Here is a 19427-nt window from a genome sequence, read left to right as displayed (position 1 = left end):
CACATACACACACACACACACACACACAGTGTCTTCCGGCTCACTTTCTCTCTCCTGAAGAGGTCGCATTGATAATATAGGCCAGGGTGTGACTTGAGAACTCGACAATTCGAGGACGTGCATTTTCTCTGCAGTGCACACACACACACACACACACACACACAGAGGGGAGGCTTGGCAAGATGTATTAATGTCTAGCAGATGTGCATGAGAGTCATCTATAAAACACCCCCTCTCCCCTGCACACTCATACATACACACCCGAGGAAATATGTAATGATGTCATAAGACTAATATTACACACACACACACAGGAGACATAAAGGAGTCTTCAGAGTTTAATTCATCTCTAGTACGAGGACATTTGCAGAGTCATCCTCATCCTTACTACACACACACACACACACACACACACACACACACACACACAGATTTTGGAGGAATTTGGTCACGTGCTGCCACCTAGTGGCGATATCCAGTTTGGAAACTATAAATCCATTCAAAGCGGCAGTCAGTGAAGAGTCGGCTCCTGGAGTCGGCTCCTTGAGTCGGATCTTTCAGGTGAACGTCGAGAGTCGACGTCGAGAGATTTCCCGTGTTTGATCTGATTTATTAATTAATTCATTTAAATTATAGCGAAAGACTAAGAAAACTAATTCCACGAAACAAGACAAGAAAGGATTAAATGAAATAAAATTACATTGTGTTAAAAAAAAAAGTGTTGAAAAAAGGGGAGATGGTGTGTCATGGGAACACCTAGCTAATCTTTTCATTGTTGTAAGAAGAAATTCACTTTTTACTTTTCATTCGGAATGTGTGAAAAATGAATTACAAACATTACATACCAAAAACAGTAGAATAAATTTGTAATGTTCTACATGTAAAAATAAGTAGTAATAATATATATATTTTTAAAACCCACTAAACTAAATGAAAACACTAAAGTTCAAAGGTTAAATAAAATGACATAAAAATAATAAATGATAAAATAACCATTACAAATAATTATAGAATTAAATAATTATAATTAAAAATCATTAGGATTAAGGTTGAAAGAAGTGGGGAACGGTGTGTGTAATACCTATTCTTTTTTTATTATAGGTAAGGTAATACCTTATTTTCTTATTGTTATTTTTTATTAACAATAATAAATGTATAAAACACAAGTTCATTCAAAATAAACAGTTTTAATTTAAAGAACGTAAAACTAATTGTTTTCTTTCCATGATGTCATCTTGTTGGTCCTCTTCAGAAAGTTCAGCAGAACAGGAGATGATGATGATGATGATGATGATGATGATGGTGATGATGATGATTATGGTGATGATGATGATGATGATGATGATAATAGTGATGATGATGATAATAGTGATGATGATGATGATGGTGATGATGATGATGATTATGGTGATGATGATGATGATGATTATGATGATGATGATGAGAGCACACAATGATTCACTATTTGTCAAATGTTGAAATTATGCCCGATGTCCAAACTGACAAATAAAGACAGGGAACTTTTTGATAGGTTTAAATGTGAGGTGTGAATTGGAGTGGATTGTCGAATGCTGGTGTAGACGAGTGATAAAAGATCAGCTTTTATTTCTACTTTTCCTCGTGGCGTAATTCCGTCACTTCCAGCGATTAATCCTGAGGAGCTGCACGTAGGCCAGCGTCATACACACCACCACCATGCCCAACAAAGCCACGTGATTCTGCCAGAACCCCCAAGCACTGTAGTCGATTCTCTGAGCCTCCAGGTACATCTCTCCTGTTAACCTTCAACAACGAAGAATGTTGAATTCACTACAATTCATCGCAGTGTTTGATTTACAGATAGTTCACAAAGCTACAAACGTTTACTGGTATGGTGTCATTCTGTGATGAAGAAATCCGGAAGAGTTATATCAGTAATATTATTCTATATTTAAATGAAAACACACAACTGCAAGAGATTTAAGGTCTAGGAATGACGTAGCCCACTTCAAGCTTGCGATTAAAACACTTTTGTTATTCTAGTTAGAATTATAGAATGCCATTTTTTTTTTAGAATTTTAGAATTTTTGGAATGTTAAAATTCTTTGAATTCCTAGTTAGAAGTTAGAATTTGTTTTTAGAATTCTTGTTAGTTGTTATTCTAGTTAGAATTTTAGAATGAAAGTTTAGTGTCTTAGAATTTAGGAATTTTTTTAATTTTAAGAATTCTAGTTAGAAAGTTAGAATTTTTTAGAATTCTAGTTAGTTACTATTCTAGTTAGGATTTTAGAATTACATTTGAGAATTTTAGAAGTTTTAGTTAGAAGTTAGAATTTTTTTTAATTCTAGTTAGTTATTATTCCAGTTAGAGAATTTTACAATTTTTTAAACGGTTAGAATTTTTAGAATTCTAGTTAGAAGTTAGAATATTTCAGAATTTTTAAAAGTTATAAGTTAGAATTTAGAATTCTAGTTAAAAAAATATTCAATTGTTTGAATTTTAGAATTTTTTGAATGTCAGAATACATTTTTTGATCATTTTAATTTTTAGAATTCTTTGAATTTTAGAATTCTAGTTACTATTCTAGTTATAATTTTAGAATTAGAATTTCTAGAATCTTAAGTTTTTTCAAATTCTAGTTATCAGTTGGAATTTTTAGAATTCTTTGAATTTTAGAATTCTAGTTTAAAAAAATTATTCAGTTGTTTGAATTTTAGAATTTTTTGAATGTCAGAATAAATTTTTTGATCATTTTAATTTTTAGAATATTTGAATTTTAGAATTCTAGTTCCTATTCTAGTTATAATTTTAGAATTAGAATTTGAGAATTTCTAGAATCTTAAGTTTTTTCAAATTCTAGTTATCAGTTGGAATTTTTAGAATTCTAGTTATTTATTATTCTAGTTAGAACTCCAGTGAAAATTTGCCTGAGATTGATTTTAGGACAGTACATACCTGGTATTGTTATCGTAAAACACCTGTCCTGTCATTTCGTTGATGGTTATAGCCTGGAAACACAGAATACATCATAATACTGCAGCATGTTTATCGTAGCAAACTGCACTTAATAACTGCATTTCCTGCAGGATACATTTTTTTTTTTACATATGAATAAAATAAAATAAAAAACACGGTGGAGTTACTGTTAGCACCAGAAAGTTGATTATTTTCCAATAACAGCACATCCTGAAGAGTTTTATTCCTCTTACATCACAACACTTTGCTAAAGATGACTTCTTTTTTTTTTTTTTTACATTTATTTAAGTACATTTTATACTTTTGATGCATTTCTAGCATCTTAGTTCCTGTTAACACTTATGTTACTTAAAGTTACAGCTTTACCTCTGGAGGTTCCGAGGCACTGACACTGGAGACTCCTTCCAAAAATGCTCTGACATATTTAATCATTCGTTTAGCAAAAACTTCTAAAATTCTCAAATGTAATTCTAAAATTCTATCGAGAATAGTAACTAACTAGAATTCTAAAATTCTTAATTTTTTTTAAAAAAAAATGTTCTAACTTCCAACTAGCATTCTAAAAATTCTAACAGTTTAAAAGTCTAAAATTCTAAAATAAATAAATAAATAAATCAAAAATTCTAACTAAAATAATAGCTAAGTAGAATTCTAAAAATTCTAACTTCTAATTAGAATAATGACTAACTAGAATTCTAAACATTCTAAAAATTCTTCAATTCTAAGATTCTAAAATTTTTTTCTAAAATTCTAACTAGAATAATAACTAACTAGAATTAAAAAAAATCTAACTTATAACTAGAATAACTAGCATTCTAAAAATTCTAGCAGTTTAAAAGTCTAAAAAAGATCTAAAATTCTAACTAAAATAATAACTAACTAGAATTCTAAAATTCTAACTTCTAACTAGAATAATAACTAACTAGAATTCTAAAATTCTAACTTCTAACTAGAATAGTAACTAACTAGAATTCTAAAATTCTTAAAATTTTTAAAATGTTCTACCTTCCAACTAGCATTCTAAAAATTCTAGCAGTTTAAAAGTCTAAAAAAAGATCTAAAATTCTAACTAAAATAATAACTAACTAGAATTCTAAAATTCTAGCTTCTAACTAGAATAATAACTAACTAGAATTCTAAACATTCTAACTAGAATAATAACTAACTAGAATTCTAAACATTCTAAAAATTCTTCAATTCTAAGATTCTAAAATTTTCTTCTAAAATTCTAACTAGAATAATAACTAACTAGAATTAAAAAAAAATTCTAATAGTTTAAAAGTCTACAATTCTAAAAAAAAAAAAATCAAAAATGCTAACTAAAATTATAACTAACTAGAATTCTAAAATTCTAACTTCTAACTAGAATAATACCTAACTAGAAGTAAAAAAAAATTAACTTCTAACTAGAATAGTAACTAACCAGAATTCTAAAATTCTTAAAATTTTTAAAATGTTCTACCTTCCAACTAGCATTCTAAAAATTCTAGCAGTTTAAAAGTCTAAAAAAAAGATCTAAAATTCTAACTAAAATAATAACTAACTAGAATTCTAAAATTCTAACTTCTAATTAGAATAATAACTAACTAGAATTCTAAAATTCTAACTTCTAACTAGAATAATAACTAACTAGAATTCTAAAATTCTAACTTCTAACTAGAATAATAACTAACTAGAATTCTAAACATTCTAAAAATTCTTCAATTCTAAGATTCTAAAATTTTCTTCTAAAATTCTAACTAGAATAATAACTAACTAGAATTTTTAAAAAAATTCTAATAGTTTAAAAGTCTAAAATTCTAAAAAAAAAAAAATCAAAAATGCTAACTAAAATTATAACTAACTAGAATTCTAAAATTCTAACTTCTAACTAGAATAATACCTGACTAGAAGTAAAAAAAAATTAACTTCTAACTAGAATAGTAACTAACCAGAATTCTAAAATTCTTAAAATTTTTAAAATGTTCTACCTTCCAACTAGCATTCTAAAAATTCTAGCAGTTTAAAAGTCTAAAAAAAAGATCTAAAATTCTAACTAAAATAATAACTAACTAGAATTCTAAAATTATAACTTCTAACTAGAATAATAACTAACTAGAATTCTAAAATTATAACTTCTAACTAGAATAATAACTAACTAGAATTCTAAAATTCTAACTAGAATAATAACTAACTAGAATTCTAAACATTCTAAAAATTCTTCAATTCTAAGATTCTAAAATTTTCTTCTAAAATTCTAACTAGAATAATAACTAAGTAGAATTCAAAAAATTCTGACTTATAACTAGAATATTAAAAATTTCACCAGGATTGCGGAATAATATAGATACTTTAGTAAACATTGCATCGGTGCATTTTAATCAATTTAATGTTACAATTTTAGAAATATCACACGTTTGTTTGTTTTTATTTTGAGAATCTATCCTCCTCTTTCTCATCCCTCTTTCCTTACGTTCAGTCCGTAGCGGAAGATGCTGATCCACTTGAGCCAGGACAGCCAGCTCAGCATGGAGTTCAGATTCACCAGGAAGCCGCCGAATACCTGGGGTTTCAGGAACAGAAAGAGGAGTATCTTAGTCTTATAATAAATACATTTAACATTCAAATCAAAGCTTAGTGATAAAACAACAACAACAACAACAACAACAAAAATGCTGACCATCATGAAGACGAAGGGCATCGCGATGAAAATGTTGGCCATGGCGAAGGAGCTCACGCTGGCACTGGCCAGGAACGCCAGACTGACCGCCGCCAGACTCACCAGAGACATGGTCAAGAAGAAACACAGGAACGCCACGAACGCTGGCTTCAACCCTGAACACACACACACACAAATAATAATAATAATAATAATAATAATAATAATGCCTGCTATGAAATATGGAAACAATTTCAGATGTTCAGTTTTAAGTATATATATATATATTATATTAAGCAAATAAATAAATGTTACTTGAATAAATGATTCCACGTCTTTGACTCACCCATCATGTAATAAGAGATGGCGGAGAACACGAAGATGGGGATCATGCGGTTTGGTATTAAATCTACAAACACTTTGGACAGGAAGTACACAGAGGTTCGGTAATAGCCGCTCGAGTTCTCATGCCTGTGAAACACACACACACACACACACACACACACACACACACCATTTACTGGGAACTAATCTGTCGAAAGTGTAATGACCCAGCCATTAAAATCTCACACACTCACACGAACAGCGCTCTCTCTTTAATGAAGAGCTCCACCGCTGACAGGTTTGCAAACACCATGTTGATGATGAGAAAGAAGAACGCTCCGGTTCTAAAATCAGCACACACACACACACACACACACACACACACACACACATTCATAATGCCCATGTTTTTTAAGCACGTATGTAGTTATATAAAGATAATAAGAGCTGCTGGGAGTGATATGTGAGGAATAACACACTCGGGGGCGTGCTATTATGGGAAAATAATCAGCGACTGGGTGGCGTGATGTGGCGCAACATGAAGCCGATAACAGCAGGTCCTAAAGTGTTTTATTCCTCTTACACAATAGCCAGTGTGCTAAACAATTAAATCTCTAAGGCATATACTTTTTATCCGTTTATAGTTACATTTATAGTTTCTGACAATTAAAGAACACCTTCTGACCAATCAGAATCAAGGTCTATCTATCCATCTATCTATCTATATACAGTCTGAAATATTGCTCCACAGCTTTGTGGTTCACTTGACGGACCGACGGGTGCTTCACGGATTAACGGACGGAAAGAACGGATCGATGGACGGGTGGCCAGAGGAAGGATGGAGAGATGGGCGTGTACCTGTTCTGCAGGGCTTCAGGTAGCGTGTGAGGCATCTGAAAATAAATGAGTCCCACCAGCACTCCGAACAGCACGTTCAGCGCCATCTGTGCATAGGAGGTCTGCGGATTCCTCAGTAAGTTCAGCACCGTCCTCCTGGACACGATGTTTAACTGAACACACACGCACACACACGCACACACAGTGTGTACATAATTCGTTTATGGATTTATGACCTCAGACACACCTCAGGGGTTTTTTTTTTCCGATAACGTAAGTTCAACATGTGGTCATTTCAGATAAAGGAAAGGATCAGTTAATGACACACACACACACACACACCTGATAGAGGAACGGCGTTACATAAGATGGTGATGATTGTTTCGCTGTGCTTGTGCAATCAGACAGAACTGTGAGCTGCTTCAGCTCCTCCGTGAGAGCAGCACGATCCCGAGAATCGCCATAAAGCTCCGCCAGGGATTTATCTGTGGGAGAAAACACACAGCCGAAAGAGTAGAAACGATCTGAAACATCGTAGGAACGTTCTCCAAGGCACGCGGTAAAGAAATGCGTCCGTCATTAGTCGATAATATTCGAACTGTTCAGAGCCGCGGGTTGCGTATCGCTTTCCAGTTCCCTCTCAGCTCGTTAACCTGCTCTAGACGTCACGTCCTCTTTCCACCATGCTACACAGAGTTTCAGAGTGTCACCTGACCACACGAGCGCATTATAAACACTAGTGCAATTATTATTATTACTGCGGTGATTTATTTCCAATTATCCTCAACGGTGTAGCACTGAAACTGGAAAAGTCATCCGTGGCCTGTGTATGAGTGCTAACTGAAGTGAGGCTTCGCCGCTACACAAATAACACGGCGTAACATGGACGACGCACCACGTCGCCACATTGTTTGTGTTTTAACTATGAGAAGTAAGCGTGAGTGGTATGAGTTTGGGGATTTTTAGTAAGACTTTTACCCGTCGGCACCGAAGGCGAAACTTCCCCGTTCATGATGTCCAGGAAGAAATCTGCAGGATTGTTGAACGCCTCGCACTCATAGCCTAATCAATAAAAAAATAAAGCAATAAACATCGTACCTTGTATTAAACATTACACTGTGCTCGCGTTTGTGGAAACGACGTTTACCCATGTCATTAAAGTACTGAATGGTTTCGTTCGCAGGACCGGCGTAGACACACTCTCCTTTGTGGAGCAGAGTCAGGTGGTCGAAGAGTCTGAAGATGGAATAACGCGGCTGGTGGATGGAGAAAATGATGGTCTTGCCGCTACGGGACAGACTTGGAGAAAGACAGAACACGAAAGACGATTAGTCGAGTACGCGTCACGTTCGAGACATTTTTCCCCCGTGACCGATGTTTGGGTACCTGTGCAGCAGAGCTACGATGCTGTTAGCCGTGTTGGAGTCGAGTCCGGTCGTCGGCTCGTCTAGGAAAAGGAGCGATGGAGAAGTCATCAGCTCCATTCCTATGCTACAACGCTTCCTCTCTCCTCCAGACACACCTCTCAGAAACTCAGTACCAATCTAACGACGAGAGACAAAAACAAGTGCTCTAAACAGAAACACGCGCTAGCTACGTTATAGACCACAAGGTGCAGATTTTACCTTCGTGTCGGCGCAGTCCTCCAGGCCCAGCTCGCGGAGAACGCTCGTCACTTTCTTTTCTTTCTCGGCGGTGGAGTATTGATGGCGTGGCAAGCGCAAGTGTCCGGAGAACATGAGGTTCTCTCGGACGGACAGCGTGCCCATCAGGATGTCGTCCTTATACACAAGGATAAATCGATATCAGTCGTTTGCCGCGAGGGATTTATCCGCCTGTGACGTCAGAACACGCAACCGCAAAACTTCGATCGGATGACTAAAGTTTATCCGAAAGATCTCCCTCACCTGAACAACGTAAGCTGAGATAAGACGCAGTTCAGAAGTGACAACCTTGTTATCGACCAACACCTGACCCGATCGTAAGCCCCGAGGATCCTTCCTTCCAGCGATCACGTCCAAAAGTCTGCACACACACACATATGTGTGATATTAATGTAGGGGCTAATCAATATAGTTTACCAAACTATTTGCAAATTAAAAGCATAAAAGTTATTTATTGCCTAATTATTATAGAGGGAACTTTTTGGCACTACGTTTGGCAGAAACTCAACGTGAAGAAGCACGGTGGTGGTAGCGTCATCAGCATCATGTTCAGAATAACCTTTGGCCTCTTCAAAGTTCAAACTTTTTGATGCACTTTATTTTATAACCAAGCCCTGATAAGTTTCCAGAACTTTGTTTTGACCGCCCCGTGGTTCTTCACACTGCTCGTTGTTGCAAACTTTGGTTGCTTCTAAGATTGGACGCATTTATCCTGAGGTCACATGACCGCTCAACCAACGTAAGTATTACAGGACGTTCTGTGTAGATTCATAAAACACAAGTGCGTTCACTTCCTGGTTGTGACGCCAGACAATGTCGAACGGTTCAAAGGGGGTGAATACTTATGCACAGCGCTGTAAATTTTACATCGCAGGAAGTACGTTTCCGTTGTAATTCGTATTGGTTGAAAATCTTTCCCGAGCTCTACCTGACGTTAAGCGGAGTTTATAGGACTTACGAGGTTTTGCCGCTTCCTGTCGCACCCATGATGGCGTTCAGTCCTGTCTTCATGATGCCGCTAAAATAAGCAATGACAAAACAAACACATTAAGCGCGATGGTCAAGAAATTGCTCTTTATGCAGGACCAACAGGGCAACCAGTCTGACTGAAAACCACACATGGGTATAAACAGAGGCATTGGTATTGCTGTTTGACCAGCAGGCTGTGAGTTCAAGTCCCACGTGCACTTCTCAGCCGCAATGCGTTTTGCTTCACAGGTGTGTTGCTTTGAGTCTTTCAGATGAATACACTGTAAATGAGCAAAAATGAACAAAATGGAACGACCTCCACAAAGCACGAGTGAAATATGAAGCAACATTTAATGCCAGAGAACGAGCCGGTAACGAGTGATTGTTTACACCTGTGTGTGGATCGCAGCAGAACATCTATCTGACTCTTCCTCTTTCTGTAGGCGGGCAGAGAGAGAATAATAAACGAAACAGCTCTGCCACTTTTCTGTGAGCATACATGATTTAATTATGCTACATTTGATTATTTATTTATTTATTTATTTATTGTTCGAGCTCATGTGAGAATGTATCTGCTGAGTGCTTAAAAATATTCAAATCTAGGTCTGGATTTAAACTGGACGTGGGTGTGGTCTCGACTGGAAAGGACTCGTACAGTTCCTCTCGATCGAGTCTACCTGACGCCATGTAGAATTTTCTGGAAAGCTTTCTACCTAACGTGACTGAATAAGCTAGGGGACTATCCTTCAATACTACGAAGTCTTTCGCAAATCAGAGAACACGAGAACGTTTGTGTTGAGAACCGACAACAATGCCTACCTATAAATATAAATCGTCTCACGTTTAGTTTTGCTTAAGCCCTTAGTAACGCAGGGTTAAAGTTGGGCTACTGGAGCAAACCACTGATGATAGCACTGACCTGACATTTTTCAGGATCTCTCTCTCAGGTGTTCTCTTGCGACACGGCCCCCGGGAGTCGCTCACAACATAAGAGATGTTCTGGAAGGTCAAAGTCGGTCCCGGGACGTTCACGCTTACTTTCTCGCGATTACGCTGTCCCAGAGGTGACAGATCCATCACGCAAAAAAAGGAGAGGAAAACAGAGAATGTAGAGAGAGAGAGAAGAAAGTGAGACTGGCTTCCAGTCTGTTTGATAAAAGGAATCTAGAGCAGATGTCAACAAAGCTCATGACCGCTGTGTGAACTGGTCAAAGTCCTTCTAAGGTTAAGTGTGGGCGTGTGTGTGTTACATCACAGTGATTAGTACGATCACCTCACTCCGCCAGGGTCGGGGGTGCGATTCCCGCCACTGCGCTGTGTGTACGGAGTTTGCATGTTCTCCCCGTGCTGTGGGGGTTTCCTCCGGGTACTCCGGTTTCCTCCCCCAGTCCAAAGACATGCATGGTAGGCTGATTGGCATGTCCAAAGTGTCCGTAGTGTACGAATGAGTGTGTGAATGTGTGCGTGATTGTGCCCTGTGATGGATTGGCACCCTGTCCAGAGTGTACCCCGTCCTGTTCCCGATGCTCCCTGGGATTGTCTCCAGGTTCCCTGTGACCCTGAAGGATAAGCGGTAAAGAAAATGGATGGATGGATGGATGGATGATGCAGCAAGTGATGAGGCTTGAACTCTGTAACAGGACTGAAACAGAAGGTACATTTAGACAGCAGATTTTAGGGTCTGAATCAACGTCAGGGTGGTGTGATGAAGCCGAGTTACTGCTACCGTCATTCTGGAGTTGATTATTTTCCAATAACTGCACATTCTCTGGAACTAACTCGTTTCACGGATGTGCTGTTATAGAAAAATAAACAACACCTTCTGACCAACAGTGGTGTGGTATACTGTATGTACAGAATCAATGACTAATTGTGTTAGCATAGAAACTCGGAAGTGGTCTGCGAGACATTGATTGGTCAGATGTTGGTGTAAAGTCAAGGGTAGCATTTAGTGTTGTTGTTTGTGAGCTGTTTAGACGGATGGATTAATCTCTCTTCCTGTCAGTGAAAATCAGAAGTTGGGGAAGTTGGGGTTTTAGCTCCCTCAGCTGGTGGGTGAAAATATTACTCTGTATTACAGCACTTAAGGTGTGTGTAAGTGTGTGATGGCTTGATATTCCATGCAGATTGCAGAGTGCTATGTGACACAAGCAGGTACACGTTCTGTAACTACTATACAGTGCTGTGAAAAAGTATTTGCCCCATCTTGTTCTGTTTTTGTGTATATCTCAAATTAAAACAAAATTTAAGATAAAACAAGGGCAACCTGAGTAAAAACACAATACCGTTTTTAAACGATAATGTTATTTATTGAAGCAAAAAACGTTATCCAATACCAACTGGGCCTGTGTGAAAATGTATTTGCCCCCGTAGTTACTAATTCACAAAATCCATGAAACTGCATTGATAATGGGGTTCAGTTGGACTAGACACAACCAGGCCTTATTACTGCAAACCCTGTTCAATCACATCTACGCTTACATAGAACTTTTTCATCAGCATGAAGTTGGTTAAAAGGTTTTACCCAGTAACACACTGTGCCAAAGTTGAAAGAAATTGAAGAAATGATGATGATGATGAGGAGGAGGAGGAGGAAATGGGTGAATGATTGGTGTTTGACAATATGGATGCACAGATCGATAGTGAAGTATCAGTACTTTCTATTCTAATGTTTCCATTTAAAAATCAATCCTAACATAACATTGATGTTTGTTTTGCTATCCTTGTGAGGACCTTCCATTGATGTAATTAGTCATTATGCAAATAATTAATGCTACGCTACACCTAAGTCTAGCTCTGTCCTCAATCTCATTAACCATAATGAACCATTTTGGCTCATATATATATCAATTGAAGAAAAAAAAAAAGCTCATTGGTATCGTCCAACATTACAACATTAGTAGGTGTGGCTTGAATAGCTGCATATGTTGCTTGTTTTCATCAGCCATTATTTAGCCCCGCCCACACCCGACTGTTAGCGAATGAGCGTCGAATCTGGGCCAAGTAGGCGGGATTCAGATTGCGACTTGTTTTCATGGATGACGTTATAAGCCACGCCTACATCATAATGTTGGCGAATGAGAGTCCTTAACGATCATAAAGGCGGGGCTTAGAGGTTGTTTGGTTTGTTAAATCACGCCCGTATTCGAGTATTAGCGAATCAGAGTCGATTGAGACACAATAAGGCGGGACAAGTGTAACTTGTTTTCATGAGCGCTCGTCTCGCCTGCGCGTCGCCGTTTTGTTTTGTCAACCGGTGGACTTCATGCGCCATGCAGTCGCGGGTTTGAAGGGAAAGAAAAAGCTAACAGCTGTGGATAAGGCCGCGGCGGGATTCAGGAATTCAGTTCGGGATAAATATTCACATATTAGCTGGCGAATAAAACAATAGTCGGTTTATAATTATGGAGCAGAAGAAGGAGGAGGGCGAAGCGGAGATCCAGGAGCACGGACCCGAGCACTGGTTCTCCAAATGGGAGCGGCAGTGCCTGGCTGAGGCCGAGCAGGACGAGCCGAGCGAGGAGGAACCAGAGCAGAGCCGGCAGAAGCTGTGGCATCTCTTCCAAAACTCAGCCACGGCGGTCGCGCAGCTTTATAAAGGTTCGCGTGCTAATAAATGTCCAAGAACGAGCCGGGCTCGAGCATCCAGCGATGCTAAGCTAGCCTAGATACAGGTTAGCTTGCTAGATAAACAAAGGGCATCAGGCTCGGGTAGCTTCCCTGGGTAACTTCCCGAAACACCGCCAGACAAAGCTGCTTTTGGACTGTTAATGAACCAGACATTCTGTTCAGATCTCTTAGAGGAGTCCTAACGAAAGATTCCCCCATCTATCCACACTGAAGGTCGCTTGCTAGTCAGTAAAGCCCTACCCTGTAACGTTATCTTATGGCAGCTAGCTTTTATGCTAATACCGTCACCGATAAGGCAGCCCGATTATGGATAAACTCTCAGCTGGTACGCTTTTTCCCTTTTAACCCGCCGAGTTTGTTTTGTTTAGAATGTCGCTTTTGATAGTTACACAAACGAGACATTTAATGCTTTTTTTGTTTGTTTTTTTGACGCCTATCATTTGGTGAAACAAAATGGCGAAGTCCTGGGAGGAGTTCCTCTGGGTGAAAATAACTTGAGAGAATTTATAGCCGAATGCAGCTCTGTTTTCACGCCGCCTTCTCCTTATTCAGAGCCCGAACACGCACATTTGTGTACTTTTGGTTGTATTAAAAAAAAATCCTAAAAACAGAAATCCTCCTTGTGTCAAAGAAGCCTTGGGTTTTAAAAAAAAAAATATGCAAAGAAACAAAATGGCGAAGGAAAGGTTTATAGGCAGCCAGCTGAGTTATTACGATTTGAGAGATTTTTGGTCAGTCCAGCTTATTTGGTCTTGGTGTTATTTTTTTTCTTTGGGAATAAATTTGCTAGTTTATAGGATTATTATTGTCCTCGTAACTAACTGTTTATTCGTCCGTGTGAACTTGTTTTGGCTCGCTGTCCTGCTTACACGAAATCTGATCAAAACTAAACTCCTGCACTCAACAAAATGGCGCCGTCCTCCTAGATGTCAGATTTAATCCTTAAAGTTTTATTATTATTTCCTGATAAACGTGTACACCTCACTCTAAGAGCGTTTACTGTGGACAGTGTGAACTTTTTTGTTCGGTTTTGAGAGCATTTCCTTCGAGCCTTTGTGTGTGTCAGGACATCTAGCCCGGCCGTGTCCCTAACAGCTCTCTGCTCCTTACACGACTGCACTACACTATAATGACACGCGCGCACTATCTAGTGCACTAGGTGTTCAGTTAGGGGGATATTTGGGATGTAGCCGGTTGCTGTCTCACATTTTTAATCGTTAACAGACAGAGGAAATGACGACACGTGGTGTTTCTGTGGAAATGTAAAGAACTTCCTGTCCTTTTTCTTTTTTATTTCTTACAGATCGAGTGTGTCAGCAACAGGGGCTTTCTCTCTGGGTCCCTTTCCAAAATGCTGCTACTGCCGTCACCAACCTTTATAGAGGTACGTTTGGTCGAGGGAAAAAAACCCCAATGTAAGAACTGGACGGGGAAAGTGTCAGCCATGGTGTGTGTGTGTGTGTGAAGCTGTGTACGAATTATGAACCGCACATCGTAAAAAAAATGAGCGTTCTTTGGCTAGGCTTGGGGTTCAGAAAGTTCTGTGGGAGTCCGAGTTTATTTTTATTCAGATCTGGTGACGTTTGTGTGCGTGCGCACGATCTCCGCTTTTTAACGTAAGAGTACTCCGCCTCTATGCGCTGTCTCTCTCGCAAAAAGGAGACCTCAGTAACACGGACAGATGAGCCAATCGGCGTACGAATCTGTTTTGAACCAACTGACTGTTCGGAAGCCCCGCCCCCTTCCCTCTATCTTGCACAACTAATGCTGAGTTCATAAAAGTTGAAGAAAAGGCCTCCCTCAAAGTTAAATCTATAAAGGTGCGGTTCACACACATGGCGATTTTATCGCTGTACTGTGACGTCGCAGGAATGTAGGCGTTCCTACTACCGCTTGCCATAGTAACGTGGGTGGCGCCGCTTCTGCTAGCGAGCACGAGAGGCTATGGATCACGCGCGCTTTACCGCCTTCACTCCCATTGGTCGTCGCCGCACCGAGTTTTGCACAAAAGATTTGCACAAAGCAAAACTTTTCTCAACTTTCAAAGTCGCTGGACACGCCCACATCACAGCTCTCGTCGCCGCTGCGAGTCGCTGTATGTGTGGACGCACCTTTGAGGAGGAATATATACATCAGTCATCAGTTAGCTGGCTAGCTTGTTGCTGACCAAACACGAACTTCTTCTGCCGGATGTGCCAAAGCCGAAAACGTCGTAAACATGACCGACTCGCGAGCCGAGTCGAACGCAGCATCTTCTCTCGACTCGAAAGAAGTGCCGATGAGCGGAAGCTCAAGCACACGAAGCACCTGGCCAGTCCCTCCGGGGTTTTGCGATGGCAAAAAATAACCGAGGAAACGCCGCAACATTCGGAGGAGCTTCAGATTTTTCAAAATTCCCGCGAATTTGTGTCCAGACGCGTCACGTGACGTCATCGCGACGCACATTCAGCCAAAGCCCTCTTCCATTCACGTGTGTCGAACACGAGTACCGCTAAAGCTCTGATTACTTCACTTTTTAGGTAAGAAGAAGAACGTTTGTGTTCAAGAGAGGATGTGTTCTGATATTCCAGATCGCCCCGATCAAGGACGTGGTCATCTTTAATCGCTAGAACGACGTCGCCGCGCGATCGGACTCGGAGAACGGACAGTCCGTTATAGAACTCGGACGAGATCTCGTAAAACGAGACGCAGTTTAAAACCCGATCGTGGTGTGATGGTGTAAAGAAACTCGTTTCTTCCGGCGTAGTTAAGGTCCGCGTGAAAGACGTGCTGTTGTGAGATTCGGTACGGTTATTTTAAAAGACGTCACCGACGTCTGTGACGAGAGAATCCGTTCGGCGTTCCGCTCCTGAACGAAACTCGCGGGCATAACTTTCACGAGGTTTGAATCTTAACCGTCGCCACGGCGCTCGCTGCGAAGTTCAGAGTTCAGGCTGAAACCCGACCTTGACGTTGGAATACGTTATCGTTTCCATAGTAACCGCGCTCTCACAGGGATGTGCAGTAAACGACTAATAATAAAAAAGTGCCATTTTCTGTGAGGAGATGTTTAAGTTTTATGGAAGGAGTCTCCAGTGTCAGACGTATTCCGGACAGAGTTTACACCTTTTGCGGTAAAAAAAATAATAAAAAAACAACGGCGGAAAGTTTGTAACTGTGATGACGTGCTGTAACTCTGCCTTGTTGATTACTTTCCTATAAAAGCATGTCTCCAAGCTCCTGTACATTTCTCCAAATACATGAGCGTTAATATCCTCCCCGCTGGTGACGGACCGAGTGTTTATCGGACACCGCGGAGACGTCCGTCTGGCCACGTCCCGTTGATTAATATCCCGGGGTGCGTGTCTGACTGGAACGGACTTGGTCTGGTACGTCGGAGAGATCAGACAGCGTGAGAGAACACGGACGCACTTCGTGTCTTTGTTTAAAGCTTTGGTTTACGCTCTGTAGTGACGGAGGGGGAGAAGACCCGCATCGTGAGATGGAGCTGTGCCGAACAAAACGATGCACGGCACAGATGAGTCCAGTGTGTACGCCCGAGTCGCTCGAGCGTATCTGGTTCACGCGTTTATGGAGACGTTTATCTTTCCCGGCGTGTCAGCAAGTGGCGAGTGAATTTTTAGTCTGAGAGACGAGCGAAGCTTTTTGACCCCGCTAGCTTGAAAGTAACGTTGATAAACGCTACGTTGTTTCGTTTTATCAACGCATCTCGTCTCCAAACCGAGCCGCCGCCCTGCTTTCGGATCCCAAAACGAGTCGATTCACCGATCCCAGCCGTCGAAATCCGAGAGTCGTCGAGCCCCGGAGTCGATTCCACACCTCGAGCAACCGAACGGATAACTTTAGCTGCCGTTCTGCTTCACGATCGACCAGCAGAGTTTTATCTGGAAAAGAAGAGGAGGAACCCGCTCCAAACGAGTGCGTCCGAGAGCGGCGGTCGGAATCGTACGCGAGAACGTCGTACTACTCGCGTAGGTTTCTACAGCTTTCCAGCACTGCCGCGATACAAAACCGTCGACGGTACAGCGCATGTCCAGCGCTTTCCTGAAGGTCTGACCTCGTGATGACGACGTTCACGCGATACCGCGAAGAATACGTTCGAAACCCCTCTACACGCTCTGTTTTCCTAAAAACGTCTTCCGGAAATATCTCCCGTCTGTACGAAAAAGGCGGTCATAAAACGTCGGTAGGCGGTGATTGCGAGAGCTGCGTAGTATCGAGAGGTAGGAAAAAGTCAAATGTGGAAAAAACCACCACCACGAAATAACACCCCCCGCCCCCACACACACACACACACAACCGCAGACGTGTATTCACACGTATTGGAGGACATTTTTGGAAAGCATCGACTCAAAACACGGGGAAAAAAATCATCTGTAAATAGTTTAGCAGTTTAGAAATTGGTTGTTTGTTTTAAAAATAAAGACGACAACGATGACTTCATTTTTTTTATCCCGTGCAGAGAGCGTGGAAGCGCACCAGCGCAGCTACGAGTTAGGTATTCAGATCGGCCACCAGCGGCGCAACAAAGACGTGCTCGCCTGGGTGAAGAAGAGGAGGCGGACCATCCGGCGCGAGGACCTCATCAGCTTCCTGTGTGGCAAAGCCCCACCCCCACGGAGCTCCCGGGCTCCTCCCAGAATCGCCATGGGGCCGTCCTCAGAGACGAGCTCGTCTGCCGAGACAGACCTGCAGCCGTTTAGGGAGGCGATCGCTCTGCACGGTAGGTTTTTGCCAAACTGAACACGTTTTCACACCTGCGTACGCTGTAGGACCCTGTTACTCGGTGTAACTGATTTTATATATATATATATATATATAAATATATATATCTCTTGTGTGTGTGTGTGTGTGTGTGCGTGCATGTTCCAGGCCTGAGCGGTGCCATGGCGAGTATAAGCATGCGCTCCGGAGCACCGGGGTCGCCCACACACCTGAGCGCCGGTTCCACCCCCGGGCGCCGTAGGAACGGTCTCCACGACGTCGACCTGAACACCTTCATCGCCGAGGAGATGGCGCTCCACCTGGACAACGGCGCCCGCAAGCGGAGCTCCGCCCAGTGCGGTGACGTCATCACAGACTCGCCCACCCACAAACGCAATAGGATGATCTGAGCCGCCTCGAGTCGACACGAAGGAAAAGAAAAGATTACGAGAAATGAAACGAACTAAAAAAGCCACTTGTCAAGTCATCCTCCCATCTTTACTCCGAACGGGAAAACCTCGCGGCGGTCCGGCGCTTTCCTCCAGTCGATCGAAAGAACCGAGCGGGGGCGGAGCTCAGCGCAAAGTGCCCTTCCATGCGATTACGTCTACACGCGCGCACACACACACCTTTAAGTCACTTTTTTGTTTGCGTCGAATGTCTGAGCGTGTACAATGAGACTCTTAGAGTGCGGGAGAAATTGTGTGTGTGTGTGAAGTGGTGTGAGTGATGTTATGAATGTAAGAGTGTGTTTTTGGTCTGGAGAGTGTGTGGTGTTGTGAATATGTATGGGGGGGTGTGTGTGTGTGTGTGTGTGTGTGTGTGTGTGTGTGTGATGCCTGCCTCCTCCAAACAGCGCCTGTCACTGCCCCAGCTCAGCTACCACACTGCGGCTTAAAGACAAACAAGTGTTTTTTTTTTATTATTATTATTATTATTGTTATTTTAATTTTAAATATTATTTACGGTTATTTGTATTTTATTTTATTTCTCGCCTTCTGTTTTATTTTATTTTGCTGCTCAAGAAGCAGGCACAAGTGCTCCAAAAGCAGTACTTACTCTGTCGAGCGTGACCCCCAATCACTTTTATTTTTTAATTATTTTAAAGAAAAATTTTTTTGACTGTGAAGTTGTCATCCTTCTCATGAGTTCATTCTGTAATCCTCCTCTTCCTCCTCAGCACATCTCCAGTGTAACATTGTGTAAATAACAGTAGGTGCTGACATAGACTTGTGGTACATATTGTAAAAAAGAGCTGTGCAGAGACCATTGAATTGTTAATGTACAATAATGATTCTTGCATTAAAGAAATGAAGCTTTTAACTAAACCCTGCTTTCTGTGCTTTCACATCAAACCCGAAGGATCGCGGGAGATTTACTGATCACTCGCACTGGGTTGATTTTTATTTCATGCTGACATCTGTGTGTCCTCATGCCGGGAAAGCGTTGGCGCAGCTCGCCCGCCGCTGGAGAATGTTGACCTCGTTAAAGCGGTGCTGAAGCGGACCGTCGCTCCGGCTGTAACGTAAATCATGTTTGTATTAATGCACTCGTTCTAATATACGACCGTGTCTGTAGCTCGTTCACAGAGGATGCGCTGCAACATGACGGGACGACTGTTTATAGCTACAATAAAAGAGTGAGCAAATGGCTGTTTTATATCTACTATATTGTGTGAAAGTGAGCGAATAACTGTATAGCTGCT

At 40.9% G+C, this 19427-nt stretch overlaps 2 protein-coding genes across 3 annotated transcripts; one reads left to right on the top strand and one right to left on the bottom strand.

Moving 5' to 3' along the window:
• Positions 1–1350: 1350 nt before the first annotated feature.
• On the bottom strand, positions 1351–11192 carry abcg2b (ATP-binding cassette, sub-family G (WHITE), member 2b). Of its 2 annotated transcripts, XM_053615732.1 has the most exons (15): positions 10308–11191; positions 9378–9437; positions 8663–8780; positions 8381–8536; positions 8142–8299; positions 7903–8054; positions 7734–7817; positions 7098–7240; positions 6777–6928; positions 6173–6262; positions 5941–6065; positions 5616–5770; positions 5409–5498; positions 2936–2988; positions 1351–1782 (listed from the first exon to the last, which is right to left on the bottom strand). In XM_053615732.1, the coding sequence occupies exons 1-15, from the start codon at positions 10463–10465 to the stop codon at positions 1635–1637; spliced, it is 1842 nt and encodes a 613-aa protein (XP_053471707.1). In that variant the 5' UTR covers positions 10466–11191; the 3' UTR covers positions 1351–1634. The 2 variants fall into 2 exon arrangements, with proteins under 2 accessions (XP_053471707.1, XP_053471706.1); XM_053615731.1 differs by having other exon boundaries at positions 5409–5770; positions 10308–11192.
• Positions 11193–12564: 1372 nt separating this feature from the next.
• Positions 12565–19050, top strand: hapstr1b (HUWE1 associated protein modifying stress responses b). The gene is made up of 4 exons (XM_053615952.1): positions 12565–12988; positions 14322–14402; positions 17481–17741; positions 17891–19050. The coding sequence occupies exons 1-4, from the start codon at positions 12793–12795 to the stop codon at positions 18130–18132; spliced, it is 780 nt and encodes a 259-aa protein (XP_053471927.1). The 5' UTR covers positions 12565–12792; the 3' UTR covers positions 18133–19050.
• The last annotated feature ends 377 nt before the right edge of the window (positions 19051–19427 follow it).

The sequence above is a fragment of the Ictalurus furcatus genome, chromosome 26 (assembly GCF_023375685.1).
Source record: "Ictalurus furcatus strain D&B chromosome 26, Billie_1.0, whole genome shotgun sequence".
NCBI classification, from domain to species: domain Eukaryota; kingdom Metazoa; phylum Chordata; class Actinopteri; order Siluriformes; family Ictaluridae; genus Ictalurus; species Ictalurus furcatus.
This window is presented reverse-complemented; position numbering and strand designations above follow the sequence as displayed.